The 21,660-nt window shown below is 39.1% G+C and overlaps 1 protein-coding gene across 2 annotated transcripts in view; it reads right to left on the reverse strand.

Annotated features, from left to right (window-relative positions):
- LOC124157760 (LHFPL tetraspan subfamily member 3 protein) overlaps positions 1-18,367 on the reverse strand; it is a 63,027-nt gene extending 44,660 nt beyond the window's left edge. The window contains exons 1-2 of one of the 2 annotated variants that reach the window (XM_046532762.1): positions 17,602-18,367; positions 16,817-17,050 (exon numbers count right to left, since the gene is read on the reverse strand). In XM_046532762.1, the coding sequence (XP_046388718.1) occupies positions 16,817-17,050; positions 17,602-17,857 (490 nt within the window). In that variant the 5' untranslated portion in view covers positions 17,858-18,367. The remainder of the gene's footprint in view (positions 1-16,816; positions 17,051-17,601) is intronic. The other variant, XM_046532761.1, reaches the window with a different exon arrangement.
- Between the last annotated feature and the right edge of the window lie 3,293 nt (positions 18,368-21,660).

The raw sequence follows: 21,660 nt of genomic DNA on the forward strand, positions 1-21,660 counted from the left end.
GAAACTTCTATGTATGTAATTTCATTTATTGCACAATAATTAAAGACGTGAAGGGAATAAAAAGGATATCAAAACGGTTAAAATCCAAGATTAAGGAGTAATACAAACATACATAATGAAATAATATGCCTTTAAAGGTAAAAAAAATTCAATATAGGAGAAAATTCGTGAAAAAAACGTTTTTTTTCCACCCATATATTAAACAGGCTTGCCAAGTTCCTGAAAGGATTAAGATGAAGATTTTACGATGAAAAAACCACACCCTAGGACTAATATCCGTTGAGAAAAACTAACGAAAGAATATTGAGCACTTTTGTCTATAAAATGCATCAAAAATGAAATTAATCATTATATCACAAATAACGCTGTTATCACTTTTGTTAGGACTTACTATAAATTACAGTGGCGAATGAATGGGGGCTATAGACCCCCTTGGGTATCCAACATACCCTAGATAAAATAGCGATGTTTTTCCTACCCCGCTTCTGCTGGAATTTTAACCCCCACTTAACCCCCTCCCCCGTCCCTATCCTGGATCCGCCACTACATATAAAAATACACCTAAAAGAGCGAATAATCAACAATAATCAATGATTAATGAATGGCAAAGAGCAAATATCTGATGCTTACAAAATAAAAATCATATATAAGACCATTTGCAATTGCAGAATTTGCAATAAATATCTGAGGACGAGATTATTTTGGTCCTCGAGACCAATTTTATTAAAATTGGTGTAACCGTGAGGAACCTTCGCTACATCAATTTACCCTGAATCTTTTGTACAGCTGGCATTCCTCGGCTACAGCATTATCAGAAGGTTTTTAACACCTTGAGTCGGAAATAGCCAAGATCCATGAGCTTCCTCTGTGGTTCATTTAACTTCCCACTCATTTCATGCTCACTGGACCACGAGCTACTCTTTCTAAGCTTAAAGAAAATGAAAACGGAAACTTGTCAGCGATGGAAAAGACACGGATGGCGCACGAAAGGTGACTTCAACCCAAGATAAAGCATAATATAATATGAAACATAGAAAAGCTTCTATTTTGAAAAGAGGAGGATATTTTCAGCGCCCATCACGAATCCAATGCAAGATTGGTGGAGAGTGCTGACATTTTATGCTATGCAAATAATTACATAGGTCTTTCTACAAAAATGTAATGAAAACCGACTGTGATTCCGATATAGAGATTAGAATTATCAAGGCGTGGCTTCCTACCTAATAATGCCAAATGACTGTTGTTCATCATATTTAAGACAATGGTTGGTGTATATTACGATTGCATACATGTAATACTACCAATTCACGCACAAACTTAATGGTTAATGTCACCATACCGGTGAAATTTATAAAATGGAGTGAAAGAAGAAGAGAAATAAATTCATCGGCCCAGAGGTGGATACCTCAAGAATAAATATTATATACATAAGTAATTTTTTGCCACTACGCATGGGACAAAAAGTGGAATAGTAAAATCCGAGATCATGGTCAGATGGGATGGATGGTTGACTAAGACGATGGCGTTTGTTTACATATTGTTTATTTCAAATGTAATTGTATTTCCATTAAATTTAATACTCACGAAGGAGAACTTCCAGGATTATCAGTAATCTTTATATACGTATTTATTTTGCTGACTATTTTTTTCCATTTCCCATAAGTTATATTCCAATAATGTTTCCAGAGTTCGACCAACTATAACCATTTTTATACTGTGGATAGTACTAACACAACGGCAACATACGAAGTGAAGTACCTGGGAGTTACGATAATCTCAAGCCTCTCGCGTGGAATACATATTTATAAGGAATATTTGCGGCATAGCCCTGAATAGATTAGAATTCGTCAAGCGTAGATTTTCGGATGAGAAAGTAAAAGAATGGTGCTATTTCGCGCATGTGCGACCGCACCTTGAATATGCAGCGAGCGTATGGGATCCGGTGCAGAAAGACTTAATCCGCGAACTGAATAAAATACAAAGGAAGGCTGCGCGGTTCATCTGCTACGGGCGTACAAACAGCGTTACCCAGATTTAAGCGAATCAGGCTGGGAGCCGCTGGAGACTCGTAGTCTGCGCGCTAGACTTAGATTGCTTGAATAAGAGAACGAGAGCGACACGGAGAACATCTATATATCAGCCTCACTATATTTCCATGTCCGACAGAAGCGATAAATTAAGAGAGATATTTTGCCGAACGGATAGACATAGGAATTCGTTTTTCCCCCAAACCATAAAGGACTTTAATAAACGCTAGTCGAAATTTCCTTAGAGCACTTCCTTTTTATGCGTAAATGGCTGTTGTCCTAACACCCCCTGCCACACGCCTTTTAGGCGGCTTGCAGGGTATTATATGGATGTAGATGTAGATGTAGATAAGAGTACTGAAGTTGGGTCTTGGAAGGTAATTCAGGAATTCAACCAGTTTAGGTTCTCCATCACGGACGACGTTTCGATGAACGAGTCGTTCATGTCCATTAGGGCATCGTCATCACGCCCTATGACGATGAATTACTCGTTCATTGAAACGTCTGCCGTAACGGAGAACCTGACCCGGTAGAAATCCCGATTAACCTTCCACGACACAATACACTGGGAAATCTTGCGATCATTCTTTACTGTAGTTGGGTTTTAAATAATGACCTCGGCTTTATTGTTTATTGTATAGTTTATTGCCCAGCCTTCGAAAAGCATCTTTATATACAATTACTCTGAGGTTTAACACACAGCAGATTCAAAGGCCGTGGCTAGGTCTTTACTTCTGCCAAAAGGGCCCTATTGGTGAGGCCTCCACGTTCATTGGCGGGGTGATAGGAACGCGGGGCCGCGGAGGTGTCGACCTGCGCTTCCTCGTCACCACCGCCCAAAGCGGCCGGGAGGGAAGGAGACCCGTTAGTCACACACATGTGCCGCGGCGAGCATTTCTATGGGCGCCACGCACCCAACGACCACGTCCCGTTTCCCCGTGCGTCTCACACACGGCGGTGCATTCAAGGTATTCCCGAAGTGACCGACGCGAACGAATTCGAGGGAGAAAAACACAAGAGAGGTCAACATTGAACGGAGGATTTCCTCTACAATTAATATACCTACGTTTCTAGGTATATCTATCCACTAGATTCTCACGACCACAATAGATTATAACCCAGGATTCTGTTTTAAGAGCGAAAACTTCATAATCTACTAGAAAATGATTAGGTAATATTTCTAAGCCTGCCGCGTGAACGGCGGTGAAATATACATGGATTGCCATGAGAAAAAAAGTTCACCAGACCGGAAAATTGAACCACAGACGTTTGACTTGACATTTTTCCGAAACTTCGGCCAACATGACCGAAGCAACCCGGTGCAGAGCCCGAGAAGAATACCTGAATGCTTAAACTTGTCTTAAAAGTCGTACTAAAGAGCTGGACGTTTTATAGGAGAGTCTGTTGTTCGCAACTACTCAAAGACCCAACTCGACTTGAAGATAGTCATTAGAATGGAGAGAATCACAAGCTTCTCTTGAAAACAGCCAGTTACAAGGAAGAAAGTTATCCTTTGATAGTAATATAAAGGGTGGAAATCCCCCTATCTATCTTATCTGGTGCATAGCCCGAGAGGAGTATATGAATATAATTTACCGCGATGAATTAAAATCGTATATTGAGATAAGTACAGAAACATTTCTCGGATTTTCCACCGGGTAATTGGCTCCATGTCTCTCGACGTTTCGAAGGGCGATTTGACCTTTTCAAGGGCAAATCGCCTTTCGAAACAACACAAAAAGAGTAGCCAGGAATTTTTTGCAAAACCAGGGGAAAAAAAACAGGGTACTAATTGTAAGTAGTGGGCTTTGAACTAATTTTAACACTTTTCATAATCGAAAAAACTTCATTGTTCAAAGGAATCTTTTGCAAATTCATGATTTTTCAATGTTTGGTTTTCTTTTGTGATTCCAAGTAAGTGTGGTTTCATGTATCGGGGGGTCCGTAACCCCCGGACCCTCCCACCTCGCTACGGCACTGCTCAGGGGAACTTTTGAAATCATTCAATGATTGTGCGAAAAATCCACAGAGAAAAAATTATTCGCCTTGACCAGGATTAGGCATCGCGCAGGATTTGGACTGCTTGTGGCATCATATGCTCAACGCCTAGTCTGGTGGTGTCCACAATGACTCACAGAGAGGAATGACGCCTCGATAACTGAACTGGCTGAAGCCCTCGACCGGAAATCGGGGGATCCGGGTTAGTATCCTGGTCAAGGCGAATGATGTTTTTCTTTGAGTTTTTCGCACAACTTGTGCATTGCGGGCGACTCCCGTAAAAGTATTCACCTTGGCTAGTCCCAGGATACTTAAAAAAAATCATTCAATGATCATTTAGAAGATCCCCTGAGGATGAAGAGCAAGTCGCCCTTCGAAACGTCAGGAGACATGGAACCAATTATCAGGTGAAAAACCCGAGAAACTTTTTTTGCACTTGATGCTCCGGGAGAATCTAAAGGCCGTTTTACACGGTACACGGAATTGCGCAATCTGACGTACGTGCGAAGGCGCAATCAAAATTGCGTCGTGTAAAGCGGTGAATTGCTAGAACACATGCGTGAATGCGTGATGGAAAAATAGTCCCTGTTCTAATTTCGTTCAAGCATTCGCGTAATTCGACGCCATTTTATAAATTAATGCAGCTCTAACCTGCGCAATTCCGTGCCCCGTGTAAAACGGCCTTAAGATCATACATCAAGGTAAGCAGTTTTGAACGTAGGTACATATTGGACTGAAGGAATGCCTTCAGAAAGAGTAGCAACTTCCAAACGTCTACCAAGTCCTGCGACTTTTCCACCGCAGTGACTGCCACGGGTTGAAAGCTCGCTCACTCCGATTGATCCGATCCACGTGGTCGGCCAATCGAGGCGGATTCCGCGCCGCCGACTCCGGTTACGTCCGCGACTCTCCGGAGAGACCCTCACGTAGTCTCACCGTCCTGACCGCAACCGAGCTCTTAATAAATTTCACTGATACGCTTTCGAGAATTTCCGCGATGACGGGACATTACGTGAGGGATCCAAGTCTGTTACAGTAACATAATAAACGGGAAGCGAATCGATGATTGGAGCAAGGACGTGAGAAACATATGTAATACCGTCACACCTAATCGCCGCTCCGAAGACGTTACGGTGGACCAAAGGTTATTAATTTGTTTTGTCGGGAGTATATTTCCCCAAGACAATTAGAAATTCAAGAAATGACGAAGACACAGAGATTCAGAACAAAATAACCTTAACAAACATACTTAAGCATGTATGCAGCAAACAAAATTCTGACATCAAAATTACTGTCATAAAAAAACAAAGTTAAAAGTATACAAAATTACAATCATACCAGTTCTTTTATACTTCGCATAGATGTGGATAATTGACAAAAAAGCAGAAATGAAAATAACATTTGAAAATAGAACCTGAGAAACGTTTTAGGACCTACCAACGAAGGGGTCACATGGAGAGTTGAATCCAACCAAGAAATCAGGAATATCTATAAACCTTCAGACATTATAGTTGAAGTCAAAATCAGAAGATTAAGGTGTACATGGCATGTAATAATAAGAGAAAATCGAACTTTGCTGAAAGATGTATGAAGAATTAATCCATCAGGAAGGAGACCTCGCGGACGTCCAAAGAAGCGATTGGAGGACCAAGTGAAGACAACGTCTTCGGAAGCTTGGAGGAGCAGAAGACGATACCATGGACGAGGAGAATTGGAGGCGGCTTGTTGAAGAGGCCAAATACCACCATGGGTATCCATGTCCATGGGAGTAAGTAAGTATACTTCCCAAGAGGACTAATTACTCCCGCTCGAACGATAATAACTTCCTTTTTAACCTACTGTGTCATCCTGAAAATTTATGAGCATTAAGTGCTGACCTTTTTTAACATTTGACGATGATTCATTATTGCGAGCGCGTTTTGTTTGCATGGATGTGCAAACCTGCGGAGTGCACGAGATATTTTGATAAAAGCACTTTTCACTTACAGGCTCTACTTTCTCCGTATCTCACCCGCCAGTAACCTCATTCTACTCACCCCAATCGGTGAGGCGTGTTCAGTTGCTGTGCTTAGCTATTTTTCCGGAGTTGTAGCAAAATAAAAACACCTCCATTATTTTCATAGAGTAATTTAAGTAATGACGATATTTGCTACCGATCGTATATTCCATAGCGATCTTAATTACAGTGACTTAAAAGCTTCCAAACTCGCCCCAGCTTAACGTACTCGTCAACGTAATATAGACGATCGATATGTAGGATGATCTAGGCTATGAAAGGTAGGTAAGAAAGATTTTCAGCTATTCAACAATTTTATTCATGAACCAAATATATCGCAAGACTCGTGGATTGGCTAGATTAAATAAAAAAATGATCATTGCAGGATTCTCGAAATGGTTTTTAACACATCGGTATTACGAATGTCGTTGGAAAAAAATTATTTAAGAATGATATCATCATCAACATAAACAGATTCAAATCAAGACTCATCAATAATTGTATATATGTTGTCTAAGTTACCCATCCAATGTCATTTCTATAAATAATTAGTCAACTGGACTAGGAATAGGATGCGCAATGCAGATTCATAGGAAAAAAACTTCCTATGGCCAACTTGTGTAAGGAAGAGGACATACCTTGGGGTGAAAGGAAAATGGAGCAAGTGCACGAAATTGCAAGACGGAGGGACCTTGACATTTTCGCCGATATCGTGGGCACGGGACACGAAAAGCACAATATTGCTTCGCATAGACTTATAATTCGTCACGGATTCTTCCGATAACACGAATTTGAATTTCGCAAAACTTGAAAGAGCACGCGATAGAGGGGACATAAAATATATTGAGAAATTCAAGGCGTTTCAATTCCGCCAAAAATGTCAAATTTATGGCGTTATGAATGCGCTACAATGTATTTCTTTTCCCGTGAACGCAATGTAATGAGAAATAGCTTAGTAAAACTGACTTTAATGCGGAGGACAACGAACAGCTCCGAGATTTGAAAACCTGATAATATTTTAACAATGTGTAAAATTATAAATGAAGCCATCATCAACATCTGTTGCTGCCAAGATATAGTTACTTATGCATAGGTGCGGAAAAACGGCGCGGCGATAGTTACTTTTTACGAACAAATATAATTGAGAAGGCTAAATGCAACTTTTGATTGACATTAGCATTCACACACTATAAACACAAGTCGATTACACTGCGGATAGCATACCAGTAACGAATAAAAAAAAAAACTCAAGGGGGGCGCAAAAAATATTTTGAGGTGCATACACTTTTATCGTGATGAAAAATAAAGTCACATGCTATGTTGAAGATAGTTTTATTTATTCTGATAACACGCATATATAAGACAATGCTATCTTATAATACAAAAAAGTTAGATTTTTGGTTCTGCAATGTTCGGCAGTACGGGCAGCCCCGCAAGGGGGTCGCGCGCCCCCCATATGAATCCGCCACTGTAGTATACCAGACTCAATCGGGAAATCCGGGTTCGGTTTCCACTCAAGTCAAATGATATTTTACGCGGGGAATTTATTCCTTGGGTGCTCTGGGCTGATATCGGTGTCAGCGGACCAAACAAGTACTATACTACTAACCTAGAGATCGCGGACTCTAATCCCGCCTGGTTTTTCTCCCGCAAGAGCACGCAAGTTTGCGAATAGCCCCTATGTTTTATTGTTAGGAATACTACAGGTGTTACTACTACAATTCTCTAGGTATTCGGCAGTCGTAGTCACCTAAACACTTCACGAATGAAACAATAGTTGAGTTTCCAACCACATATTTATTTCCTTGGTACAACATGTTTCGACACATAGTTTCCATCATCAGGTCAGGTATCGATCAGGCACCCAAACCTCCATTCAAGCCCCATTGCTATAAAAAAACACTAGCAAATTTTAAAAATATTTACATCTGATGACGACTCCAATTCTTTTAAAACACGCCCTACCAAGAAAACAAATTATTGTAAGAAAACAATGTTAATTTTACAATAGTGAAATTAAGCTCTCTTATAATTGAACCAAATACGATCGAACGAAATGATAATTTCATCGCGGGTGACTTTTCACAAGGTAACCTTTACAACACAGTACTTGTTTTGTAAAAGATATTTTTTGTGAAAAACTGAAAGCCAAAAAATGGGCTAAATTAAAGTCGTGGAAACTAGGAATCGGGGCAAAAAATCGTGTATTCTCGAGATGAGTCGATGTATAGGTCGCGAACTCACGCGCTCCCGTCTCATGGAAATTGCGCGGAGAAGACATTCAAAATGCTTTTGTTTGCGGGGAAGAGAGACAACACGGGAAGGTGGTTTCACAATTAACGGGAACGGCCCGGGGGAGGCTGCGTGAACGTCGCTTCCCACAAGACGGGAGATAATCCACACGGGAGGAGGGGGAATTCTCTCATGCCATTTGCCACGGGAGGAAGATGACGCCTCTTTTAAAGGGCGGTGATGTAACCGCGCGAGAAGCCGAGGAATTGGGCTTGACATCGGTGAATGCATTCACGCAACCTAAGGGAAAATCTGGCCAATCGTTTTACAGCCAAATATGAGCACTTATTTGGGCATAGATGCTTCTTTATTTTTCTTCATATATTCAAGTACCACCGAAAACAGCACCAATGGCCTTCTTACAACAGGGCTTTCATTTTAACAATCAAATGTGCACGAACATCCATGTCTTGTATAGGGGCAACCTACCCAGGCGGGACTCGAAGCTCTTATGTGACTGGCAAGGACTTAACTCCGCCGCCACCGAGGCCGGCATGATGCAGGAAGTAACATTAAGATGATGGAAGGCTTATTAGCTATTTAGTTATGATATTACACTCGGTGCTTAATCTCAAAGGTTGGATAGGTGAGGGCTGGGCTCACCCTAGACTAAGCTGAAGGAGTGTGAATTCACACATTAAGGGTAAGAGTATTTGTACAGAATCTTGTACGTGACATCAGTCGGTCTTGACTGTTTTGCAAATTAATTTTGCTAATATTGTACTAAGTTCTTCATGTATTATGATTATTTTGAAAAAAATTCACCAAATTATGGTGTTTTCTTGCTGCGTAAACTTATAATTATAAAAAATATTTAAAAAATAAAGCGTAAATAAGAAAGAGTAAGTTCCTAGGGTCTTAGCACTTAGAGGAATTTTGTTAGCTTCCGTATGGTTCACCATATTTTTGAACCCTGGACCCTACAGACAGCAACTAAGCGCTCTACCAGACCACATTAGGCCATCACACTCCTACAATAGACATAATGAAACATGAGAGAATTATTTTCGCTATGAGTGAATAGCCATGACATTTTCCAAAATATTGTAATAACTTACAAACAGACTCTCAAATGATAGCGTTTTCAGGACTTAGATATTCGGCGGTATACTTATTTGAATCGAAAATTGCACATGTTAATTTAATAAGGGATCACGCTCTACCGGTGAAATTATTTGTTGGTTGTTTTTATACATGGCGAAGAAATCGATTCTGATTGCGGAAGACTATGAATTCTCTTCAATTAAATTAATAATAGAAAACAGTGGCGGATCCATGATAGGGACAAGGGGGGGCTAAGTGGGGGTTAAAATTCCAGCAGTGGTGGGGGTCGGAAAAAATCACCAATATATCTAGTGTAAATTGGATACCCAAGAGGGGGCTATTGTGCTTCCCCCCCCCCCCCAATAGATCCGCCGCTGATAGAATATATTTCATGCTTTCACGGAAACTTACACGCGAACTCGTCGGCCTACTCGTCGGGTTCAGTTCATAAGTTGTATTATTCTTTACTATTTGTTCTTCTGCCAGATTGATACTAATGAATGCACGAAACAAATCATGTATAACATCCGGGCGTTTGTATGGGCGTTAACCAAGTCGAGGACAAGTTTGGTAATGAAGATCAACAGCTGGCAATTTATGTGCATAGACTGCAGGCGCATTGAGCAGAATAAGGAGAAAGTGTTTTTGCTTGCCGCGCCATTAGCAACCTAAATTTTGGGCGGTACTCAAAGCGTCATAATATTCCACATTAAGAAAATCTCTTACGAAACCGCGTCACCTAAGTCGGCGACCTCGACAGGAAATGATCGATGTTCCCGATTGAAAGTCATTCTTTCACGAAGCGGATCTCTGCAGGAATACCAGCTAATATTTTTAGTCTAAAGTAACCTTTAGTAGTCATCAAACATTGATTAAAAACCTCCTAACAAAGCATATTCTCCCACATGTATAAAAAAGGAAAAAATCAAGACTCATCCTTCATTTTTTTACCTCAGAAATGACACACCGACGCGACGGCAATTTACATTTACGCATAGGAAAACTTTTAATCAAATCCTATGAGCACGATATATAAGGTATGTAAGAGTTGAATAAAAACGGAAATAAAAACAGTCCTTGAGAGAAATTTAAAATTGAAAGGGAATTAAGGATAGGAAAATATCAAGTTGAAGCGGTTTTAAGGTTCGTATTATAAGCTATACATCGTGAGCGGATCCAGGATTTTTCTCGAGGGGCACAAGGGTCAGCAGGTCTTCTTATATTTGAGATTAAAAACAAAATACAAAAATTACTGTAGAAAACATTCCCTCTATTTTGATATGTAAGTCATTAATATTAAATGAAATGATTGAGGCTCCTTAATACACAAAATAAAAAGAACGTAATGATAACCGTATTAAAAATCTTGTCTATTTTTTAAATGTCCGGGGGGGGGGGGGGGGGGCACGCGCCACCCAGATAGAATAATCCCCTCAATAGAATAACGCTTGATCACAACTCGACACACCTAAATTTAAGTGTCCTTGAAACGATCTCAACTTTCGCTAGCTCGCTCCAGATATTCATACAGCTCCATACTCAGATGACGTCATTCAACGCCGTTGTAAGTTTCGATACAAAACCAGAAGGAACGAAAATTTGGCAAGCATTTCCATTTTTAGGCATTCCTTATAATTAACTTAAATATAATCGTAACATGAGATCATGTGGACAGAAAGGTTCATGTAGCATTTAAGGAGCCAAGATTAGTTTTCATGTGAGACATAGAAAAATTGTGCAAAGACATCAATGTCAAAACAACAAACACATAATTCATCATGTAATGGATTTACCTCAGCACGCATGCGTAAATCTTTCTCGTTAATGACAAACAAAAACTCTTATATATCTCATTCCGATTTTTATTTGATGTTAATGGAGAATATCACATACAAAATACATTATATAGGGTACAATCACGCCTTAATGAAATGAATGCGTCATTCCTTAGGGGCAATATTAGGGCAAAAGTGACTAGCATCTCCTGCTGCAGAGCGCACAGATAATAGGTTAGTCAGGACCCCGCCACAGAACCTCGCATTTCCAAGAGATACAAATGGAAACAAAAACACTAATCTAATAAGTAGGGATAGAAAGTATGTATAAGAATAATTAGTAGTAGGTAGTTTGTATGCACAACTTACAATTTTTGAGAGCTAATTAATTGTATTCTTCCTAAACAAAATGAACCAACGTGCCTAGAGGCCTGTTTACACGGTGCATGAACTCGTACGAGTTATTGTATAAATGCATGAACGTGTAAATAAACGCCAAAATGCACCGCGTAATCTCTTAGCTTGTGCGAATGCATTAGTAGAAAATAGAAGCAGTTCTAATTGGATTCATGCATCCGTTCACGTTCCGTTCCACCAAAATCGTTCGCGTAATCAGCCTAACTCGTGCGTGTTAGTAAATACTCTTGTGTTCATGTATCGTGTAATCAGACTTAGATAACACTAAAAAAGACGCTTTATTCGTATGAAATTTTGGAAGCGTATTACGAAAAGCGCGGACAGCAAACGATTCTCTCACCCATCCTCAGTATCTTTGCATTCTTGCCTTCCGCTAATGACCAGATGACCAAGGCCTTGATGCAGGCCTTCCGGCACTCTTTGCGCCTCGAACGAAACGAGTAAGGAGTTCAATCAAGCTCATTTCCACCTCACAGTCACCGGCGCGAGAATTACCTACTCTCCGACTTACTTCCGCCTCTCGTAACTTTCACTAATTGTGCGTAATGTTCACGCGTCACCGAAATAATAATTTTTTTACCCCCTCTCAGAGAGAGAAAGAAAATTGCTACACTCGCGTTCCATGTGACGTGAGATTTTCGAAATTAGCGTAACGTGCGGCCACACGGAAATACTCACTAACTACCGCATTAACATAACGAACTATTAAGGATGCGTTATCCCATGACGGGATTTCAGAGAAGGATTATGTAGCTTTCATCTGAGTATCCGCAAAGCAGGAAGTGAAGTCGGCTCTTTTGTTATCACCTTAGCAACGGCATCATGAGAAAGCATCAATCCTGCTCGACGGATTATTTTTCATGAATTAGTTGTTTGAATCTTAACCAACAGTATTTAAATTTTCCGAGCTTAGAGAAAGGCCTTATTTTTAAATTGGCGTGTATCTCACATTTGAATATTTTCCCTAACAATTTTCTCAAGTGTAAAATTTATCTAATTTATGCCTCAGCAAATTTTGGTGAGCTTCAACACAAAATGCCCCAAAAATTGCAAGATGGTGACATAAGAATGATCAGGTACTCTCCCTGCGAATTCAATGGATAAAGTGCTCCAACCGGGTAAGAGAGATAATTACGTCCGGCATTTCGAGGTGCGAAAGATTCATCATCTACAAGGCACTTTAGCCATCCCTAAGAGCGCTTTATCCATGACACATGAACGACTACACAATACATCACAAAAATAAATATGCGCGCGACCTATAGGGAATAATGCACCCCTACATATGTACACCTCAAAAACAGAGAAAATAAATCAAAGGTAAAATAGGAGGGAAAACTTGATTGAAACGCTACAGATATGAACGCCCAAGACAATGTTCAAACTATTTCCAATGACGAGATTATACGAAACACGTATCGGATCAAGGCCGTCACCAGAATTTTTTTTATCCAGGCTCATTACGGGCGGGCTCATTTGGTTAGAATGCATATGACATCTTATCCTCGATACGTTAAGGCAGGTCCGTGGAAAATCTCCACCCTTTCCCGCTAGCTTTTCGGCCTTTCACTGAATTCAAATTTCATATATAATTGCTTATCTTACCTGTCGCATTCTAGCAAAGGCGGATCTGTGGGTGGGGGGGGGGGGGGTGCTAAGGAGGCTATGGCCCCCCACAATTGGGTATCCAATTTACACTAGAAAGAATGGTGATTTTTTTCCGACCCAAACTACTACTGGAATTTTAACCCCCCCCCTCCCCCTTGTCCATATCCTGGATCCTCCAATACAATCTGGTATACCATAAATTTGTAACACACATTGATTACTAACATAAAACTAATGGTGGAATCAAACTCAAGTATATATTGCTGAATAAATGATATTAACTAACAATATGTCCAACAATTCTGAAGGTGATGTTAACGATGAAATACAAGATTTAAGCAGAGAGATACACGATTGATCTCTCAAAGATTTGATAATGTGATAAAATATTAAGAGCTTCCACATACTTCTCCCACTTGAAATAGATTATCATCACATGTGAAATAAATCACTTTCAATGCAAATTTCAGCAAAGAAAACATATCGTGATTCATTTTCTAGAAAATATTTGCTGCCATTTTTGTCATTCATACTTGTCATTCGTGGAAATTGAAAGTATCTAAAACAGGCGTTAATCAAAATTCCCTAAATACAATCTGATTGCACTAGTCGATGTTTAAATAGAAAGATAATGCTTTCAAATGCATCAGGCTCTTTGTCTGCTATAATATGGTTTTGGGAAGACAGCTATTGTACAACTTATACACTTGTACACTCACAAGCCTAAGTGGGGAGGGAGGGCAGGGGGGGCTTGCAGAGGTTACAAACCAATTCTTTTCATTTTAATATGTTTAATAGTACTTGTATCCTTGTAAACGATTAAAGGGATTCGCCATGTAAATGCATAGCTACAAGTATAAAATGTGAGAGAAGTCTAAGTTGTATTTATTGTAGAGCCAAGCCCTTCCTAATAGAAAATTTACATGGGAGAACACCCTTCTCTGACCATGGGGTTTTCCATACTCCTTGGACCCAGGCAATGACACCACCCCCCAATTCATTGCACCCCTGCTCAAAAGTCTATTTACTTAGTACTGTCACACCAAGATTGATTTCATTGTGCATGCCGTTACCCATGTTTTTACATTTTAACCTTAAATTTCTTACAGAGGTTAAAAGGTCTATGCTAAATGGGTTGAATAGACACAGTATTAATTCGCTAAAAAAATACGAAATGTATGGTAAGTGTACATGACGTTCAGAAGAATAATATATCCCTTTCCAGATAAAAGCTGAAGCTGAATAATAGAGGAAGACTCATGGATGGAAAAGAATGGTCAAGGAACAAGACAATTATTACCCCCACAAAATACCTGCCTATTAATGCCCACTACACTCTGCTTCCTTACAGACAACTCTGACAATCTTACAGAGAATCTAAACACATAGATAACTTAGTAACTTCTTACGTTTCATTACCAATCAGATAAATTAAAGTGTGTAAAGAAAACTATACATTGATAATTTTTAGAGCCTGAAAATGTAGAATGCCTACTCCTGAATACCATCATGCTCACACACCAGACTGTACTAAAACGGCCATTAAAACTGGAAATATTCTACCAATTAAGGGTGAAATGTGGTACATTTACTTATATTTTCATACCTGCATTCATGCTCCACGTATTGGAGCTATGATTTCAGCTGTAATTCTATAAAATCTAAAACTACAGGATTAAAATGATGAAGCTCTAAAATGCAATGCAAAGGTAACTTACACTTTGTCTTACTATGTACAAGGGGTAGTTCCAGGAACTGGTTAGTGGGGCACCTTGGAAAAGGTTGTGAGCGGTCAATCGTGGGATAAATAGGGTCCAGACAGGGGAGTAGCTTGACAAGCCTAGTGTATTGATTAAAGAAACGATTCCTGGATTAAAGAACAATCAGAATTATGCAAATAAACTATTGACTTGAATCACAGAGGTCAAGTCAAAACTAAAAATTTTGATTACTGCATTTCAAGCAAGCAGGATTTATGTGATATGAATACATGCAATTTTTTCCAGGGATATGGGGGGATCTATCACCCAGGTCCTCCCAGCCATAGTTACACCACAAATTTTTAAGTACAAAATCTAAAAGTTTCCGTATATTCAATATCAGCCATGAAACTGATAATGTAAAAAACAGAAACAGTATAAAATAAGAAATCGGTGAAGCCAAGAAGGCACAAAATGGAACAAAACCAGGTATCTTATTTAAAAGGATGCTATACCTTGGGACAAAACAAATCAATAACTAACAGCCTTATCTAAGTGATAGTTGTCGCCAAAACTCCAGCAGGCTCCACTCCACTGCTAATAGCCACTTCAAGCCCTGAACCACAAAGCTATGCTGAACTACGTGGCTATGCATCTCTACACTTCTAGGTTTAAAGTTTAGTATTTCCAAAAATCCTCTATCCTTCACCTTCAATGCGGTATCCACTGTTCTGCTCTCAACCGTGTGGTCATTGATCTCGTCTTAGTTACACCTAACTGCTTCTGTCAGTTTGTTTGAGTGGTGGAATGAAATTCTATGGTATTCTGGGTCAAGAAATTTTATCAACATACGGAGGTGATGCCTCATTTGCTGTCGTTAAATATTCAGCTTCATCTCTCATGGCAATGGTGTAACTAGGATTATGCTTTAGGAAATGGTGGGCCTAGGGGGGTGAACCCACCCCCAAGGCAATGAGGGGGTGGGGAGGTGGCCACCAGCAAAATTTTGAAAAATAACATGCCTGGAAATACATTTTACATCATTTTGGGACTTTAAATTTGGGTTTCACTCTTAATTCCACAGAAAACCATCCTTACAGAGAAAACATTAGTACTTATGCTATAAAATTTGTCTCAGGCTTTGGGGGTGGGGGATCTATTCCCTTATCCCCCCCTATAGTTACCCCACTGCCTCATAGTACATTATTGTAAATTCTCATCATGACCACAGAATTTTAACAGTAATGCATATGAATGATTCGCAGTAGACTTATCAAATCTTGTTAACCATAACCAAAATGCATGAAGGAGAGAAAATTTGTTTGGCACCATATTAACCCCTCCAGCTCACTTTTAATCATTCAACGGAGGGTTTTTATCTAGCTTGTTTATGTTTTAGGGTAACAAAATAAAAAGTCTAATTGTTAAATATTCACTTATTGTCAGTGTATAAGGTACCAAGAGAGGACTTCTTCAAATTTTACTATAATTTTTTTCTTGCTTTTCTTATGATAGTGGAAAAATGAAATTCCTTTTAATTTTATCTACCCAGGCTCTGGCATTAAATTGCGTTAGAAGTAATTTATGACTAAGTGAATAAAAGTTATAATTTACAATGAAGCATCACCTACACACCTTTTAACTCAACATAAGATCAGGCAAGTGTGAAAAGGAGTAAGCCAGTAAATTAGCAGAAGAGAAAGACCTCTTAACATCTCAGTAATAAATACATACTAGTGGTCCTATTACGACACGAAAATACTGAAGATAATGCGCATAGACATATACTAAAGAATGGGTGTCTCCAATACACATTGACTTTCATTGTTTCCATCTCACTTAACAACATCATGAGGTAAAATATGAAGGATCCTAAAATTTTTACAAGCAAATTATTACAAACCATGGGTGCTATGAATAAATGAATTGAAATTGAATAAATACTATTCATGTACTCACCAGAGAGAAGTTGCATCCATGCGCAGGATCTAAAGACACTTGGAGGGGAGATGAAGAAGAAGAGGAGGAAAGCCACTAAAGTGATGAGGGATAGAAGCACTGACACTGCGACGAGAATGGTGGCTGCTCTGAATGCCGCAGGTAAAGGTGATACATCCGAGGAAGAAGTTGACGAAGAGATCACATCGGAGATTGATCCTTTACACTCCTCTTCCTCGACCAGCCCAGCAGAAACTGGAAGCATTACATAAATTTTAACATTAAAGGTAAGTAGGTTGTCGTTCGCTCAAAATATCTTTTGCACCCTCCCCCCTTGTGTTTTTTCTGTAGCCGTTACTGGTTTGAGTATCAGAAGATCAGAATGTGTGGCCAGATTCCATCATTTATTGTATTTTCACATGCCCCAAGGCTTTACACAAATAACAAAATTGTTTACGTAACATAAGAATACGCTGAAAACAGTAAAAAGGCAACAATTCGTTGCTATGCCGGCCAAAGGCGATTCCGTCAAGAGTAACTGAAGAGTTTTCGAGTAGAAAATACCCTAAATTGCCAGTACATCACATCAATAATAATAATAATCGTACGATATAAACTTCATTTGCAAACAAACAAGTTTTCCGCCGAACAGGTTATTTCCATGACTAAATCAAAAGTTTAGTTTCATTGTTATGAAATTGAACATTTCCATTTAAAAAGCAATCAAAATAAGAAGGAAAGAAATGCAGAATATGGGTTTTGAACATGATACCGTTCGGGAAAAAGGGAAATAATTAACTACATACCCGAGCTCTTGCCAGATGAAAAGGAGCAGTAGGTCCAGAGTCCAAACCTTCCTGGTTGTTGGGTTTGCAGCTGCAGAGTACCTCCATAAGTGTATCCCGTATCTCCAATCCACTCGGGAGTGACAAGGGCGACTACGCTAATGATGGCATAACATATGGAAAATATACCCCAGAGGACTCCGATGGCTTTTGAATTCCGAACGTAATTGGTAGCATACATCTGATGGGCTTCCACATATTCCACTTTGGACCCCATACTGAATTCGGAAACTGTGATATATATACACTATTTTATAACCTTAGATAATGTCATTCATGCGAATAAGGCGATGCTATTCGCAGATGAGCTCACAGAAACACACACGGTTTATGACCACCCACAGAATCTTACGAGGAAGAAGAGTTGGGGAGTGCTGGGTGCAACGTCAACACTAGTTGACAAGTTAGCACTATCACAGCATCCCTCGAAAATAAGAAGAATGCGGAACCACCACTCACGGCCGCACAACACGAATGATCATTACTCGAAAGGTTCGTAACAGGACTTCGTAACTTTCACTGAGCAAAGGCCAACTCCGCCCGTTGAAATCTCCAGCAGCCTCTCCTTTACCTAATATTGCTTCCACTAATGGCGGCCAGGTGGACACACTTTTGCAGATTAAGATTTTTATTCAAAAGAATATTTAAAAACAACCAATAGGCCTCTTGTTTTGAAAAAATGTACTTTCACCCAGTTTAAGGCAAGGGTTTACGTGTACGCCTTAAAATGTACTAAATAAATACTATGCGTAATTACGCTCCCATACAAGAGATTGAAGTAGTGTTTTATTTTTCCGTTGCGGCAGCACCATCTGGATATATTCTCTACTGCCACCTCTCGAGATCGGAACGACTTACATAGGGGAAAAAACCGCAGCGCGCGGTCGCGCGGTGATGAGACTTTAAAAATATTTTAATTTAGCAAATCGAAAAATAGACCACTCGTATTTAGGTTAAAGCCATCTTCTGAATTTAATATACGATACTCACCATGCAAAAGTATGCCAAAAATACTACTGAAGCATAAATAATAACCACCACCATAAGTATTAGATAAATGAAAAAATGAAATTTTGTCGTTTTATTGATTATAGAATGGGATAACTTTTCGCGATCTCGTTGTAAAAAATGAAGAAATCGTTAGTTAATACCTATCCCTTATTAATTCCGTATGCTTATTAAATTTATTTCACGAAATTGTGATATGCCGGAATTTAATGCTGGAAAAGGAGTTTGAAAAGAAAGAATGAGCGATAAACAGTGAATGAAGAGGATGGATACAAAGGCCTCATTTTGAAGGGAAAATCAAAGATATAAAAAAATGTTGATATATACCCGATCCAACATGTTTTAGGTCACTGGCGGATACATACGGGGGGCGCGCCACCCCCTTGCCGAGCCGCCCGCATTACCGAACATTGCAGAACTGCAATTTTAACTTTTTTATATCATAAGGTGGCATTGCCTTGTTTATGTATATATATGATCAGTGTTAATAAAGCTTTCTTAAACATTGTACATGACTTGATTATATTTTTTATTACGAAAAAAGTAAAGGTAGCTGAAGATATCTTTCGCGCCCTCTCTTGAGTTTTTCTGTTTCCTTCACTGGTTTAGGTACACTGACGATCTTATTGAGTTTTATTTTATTTTCGATGAGGTTTTAATTGATTGCCATTGGGAAAAGTGCCCCGGGGAACATTTGTTCATGGTTGGATTCCCGGTAAAGAATTTTTTTCCAATAGCAATTAATGTGAACATCACCGTGAAATGGATTTAAAAAACTTTCAAAACGGTCTCAGTGACGCATTTAATTTGAAAGTAATCATAATATGGTTCGTTGAATGCCAAAAATTATTTTTTTGCAGAGGTATGCATCTGTGTCAAATTTAATTGTGACAATCGATTATAAACTACAATGTTCTTTATAATATAGTCCGACACCGTTGATATTTCTTGGCCATCGCTTGGGAGAATATTCATTCCAAATTATGTTCCTTTGATATTTAAAATGAAGAGAAATACCAGGTGGTTCAATTAATGAATCACAAGACTCTTGAAACAGATTGGGTGCTGATAGCGGTTACTGCCTTTACTTCTTATTTTTATAGGCGACTATGAAAATTTCATATTTTAAGAACATGTTAATTGAATCCTACTCTACATATATATATGTATCCGATAATCTCCAATATTTTAGAATATAAGTTTCGTTGGAATTAAGAAATCAAGGACTTTTGAAGAAACATTTGGAAGACCCACTATTAAGTTAATTAAGGTTGAAAAAGAGGAGAATGTTTCATAAAGTAATAGAAAAGAACTACGATAATGATATTTGGGAATAAATGTTAGAACTGGAGTTAAAATGAAAATTGACATGGGAGCTGCTATAGAGGCCATTTAGAACTCTGTAGGGTAAGTCAGAGAGAATAAAAATAATTTTTTCATGTGCCTGAAAAAATATTACCTACTAGGGAAAGCCGACGAGCTTGGTGGGTTACATTTACTACGTAAGCTATTACCTAATTGTGGTGGTCAATGTGTCAGTCAATAAAAAAATTTAAAAAAGTACACATTATACCGAGCAATTAACTTTCCAGCTAAATTTAAAAATATTTGAGTGCGTGAGAGAGATAACTTTATTTGGTGGTCATCATCACTGGTCAACAATCCTAGGATTGGTTTGACGCAGCTCTCCACTCAGTTCTCCTATCAGCTAATCTTTTCACTCCTACATTTCTTCTCTTTCACATCTCTCTTTACTTGTTCCATATATTTTGTTCGAGGTCTTCCTTTTCCATTCTTGCCTTCCACCTGTCCTTCGACGATTGTCTTCATCAGGCCATCATGTCTCAAGATGTGGCCTATAAGGTTGTTCCGTCTTCTTATTAAGGTTTTCATGAGGCTTCTCTTCTCTCCTACCCTTCTTAGGACTTCCTCGTTACTAACTCGGTCGATCCATTTGATTTTCATCATTCTTCTGTAGCACCACATTTCAAAGGCCTCTATCCTTGCTTTCTCCGCTGCGGTCATTGTCCATGCCTCACTTCCGTATAGGAGCATACTCCAGATGTAGGTTCTTATGAATTGTTTCTTTACTTCCATATTTAAGTTTCCCGCTGTAAGCAGGTCTCTCTTTTGGTGGAATGCTCTCTTCGCCTGGGCTATTCTGCTGATAATTTCTTTCTTGCTTCTCCCGTCACTAGTTATCTTGCTTCCCAAATAACAGAATTCATCCACCTCTATCAGTTTTTGCCTCCCTATTTTAATGTTGGTCTTGACTTCTTCTCTTCTGCTGCATACTAAGATCTTGGTTTTCTTCGTGCTTATTTTCAGTTGATATCTACTCATTACCCCAACTCTACTCTACTCTACCCTATATTTGCCAGAATATTTTTCAAATCCTTCTCTGTTTCTGCTATAACGGCTATGTCATCGGCAAATCTTAGCATGCTAATTTTTTCTCCATGGATATTCACTCCCAATTCCTTTTCTTTGATTTCATTAATGGCTTTCTCAATGTAAACGTTGAAAATTACGGGTGACAATGTACAGCCTTGTCGCACTCCTTTCTTAATTCTTGCTTCTTCACAGCTGGGCCCTGATTTTATCACGGCTACTTGGTTTTTGTATAAACTGTGGATGATTCTTGTGTCATCATAAAGAACCCCAATTTCCTTTAGCATTCCAAGCATTGTGCTCCAATCCACGTTGTCAAATGCTTTCTCTAAGTCCACAAACGCAACGAATGTTGGCTTGTTCTTTTCCATTCTCTTCTCTATGAGCAGTCTTAGGGCCAATATTGCTTCCCTTGTGCCTTTGTTTTCTCTGAATCCAAATTGGTCCTCATCCAAGTACTCTTCTGCTTTTCGTTCTATTCTTCTATAGATGATCCTTGTCAGTATCTTTGACGCATATGTAGTAAGGCTTATGGTCCTAAAATCTTCGCACTTCTCCGCTCTTTTCTTCTTAGGAATAGGGATTATAATGTTCCTCTCGAAATCCTTTGGTATCTCACCT

This window comes from Ischnura elegans, chromosome 4 (assembly GCF_921293095.1).
Source record: "Ischnura elegans chromosome 4, ioIscEleg1.1, whole genome shotgun sequence".
Classification (NCBI taxonomy): domain Eukaryota; kingdom Metazoa; phylum Arthropoda; class Insecta; order Odonata; family Coenagrionidae; genus Ischnura; species Ischnura elegans.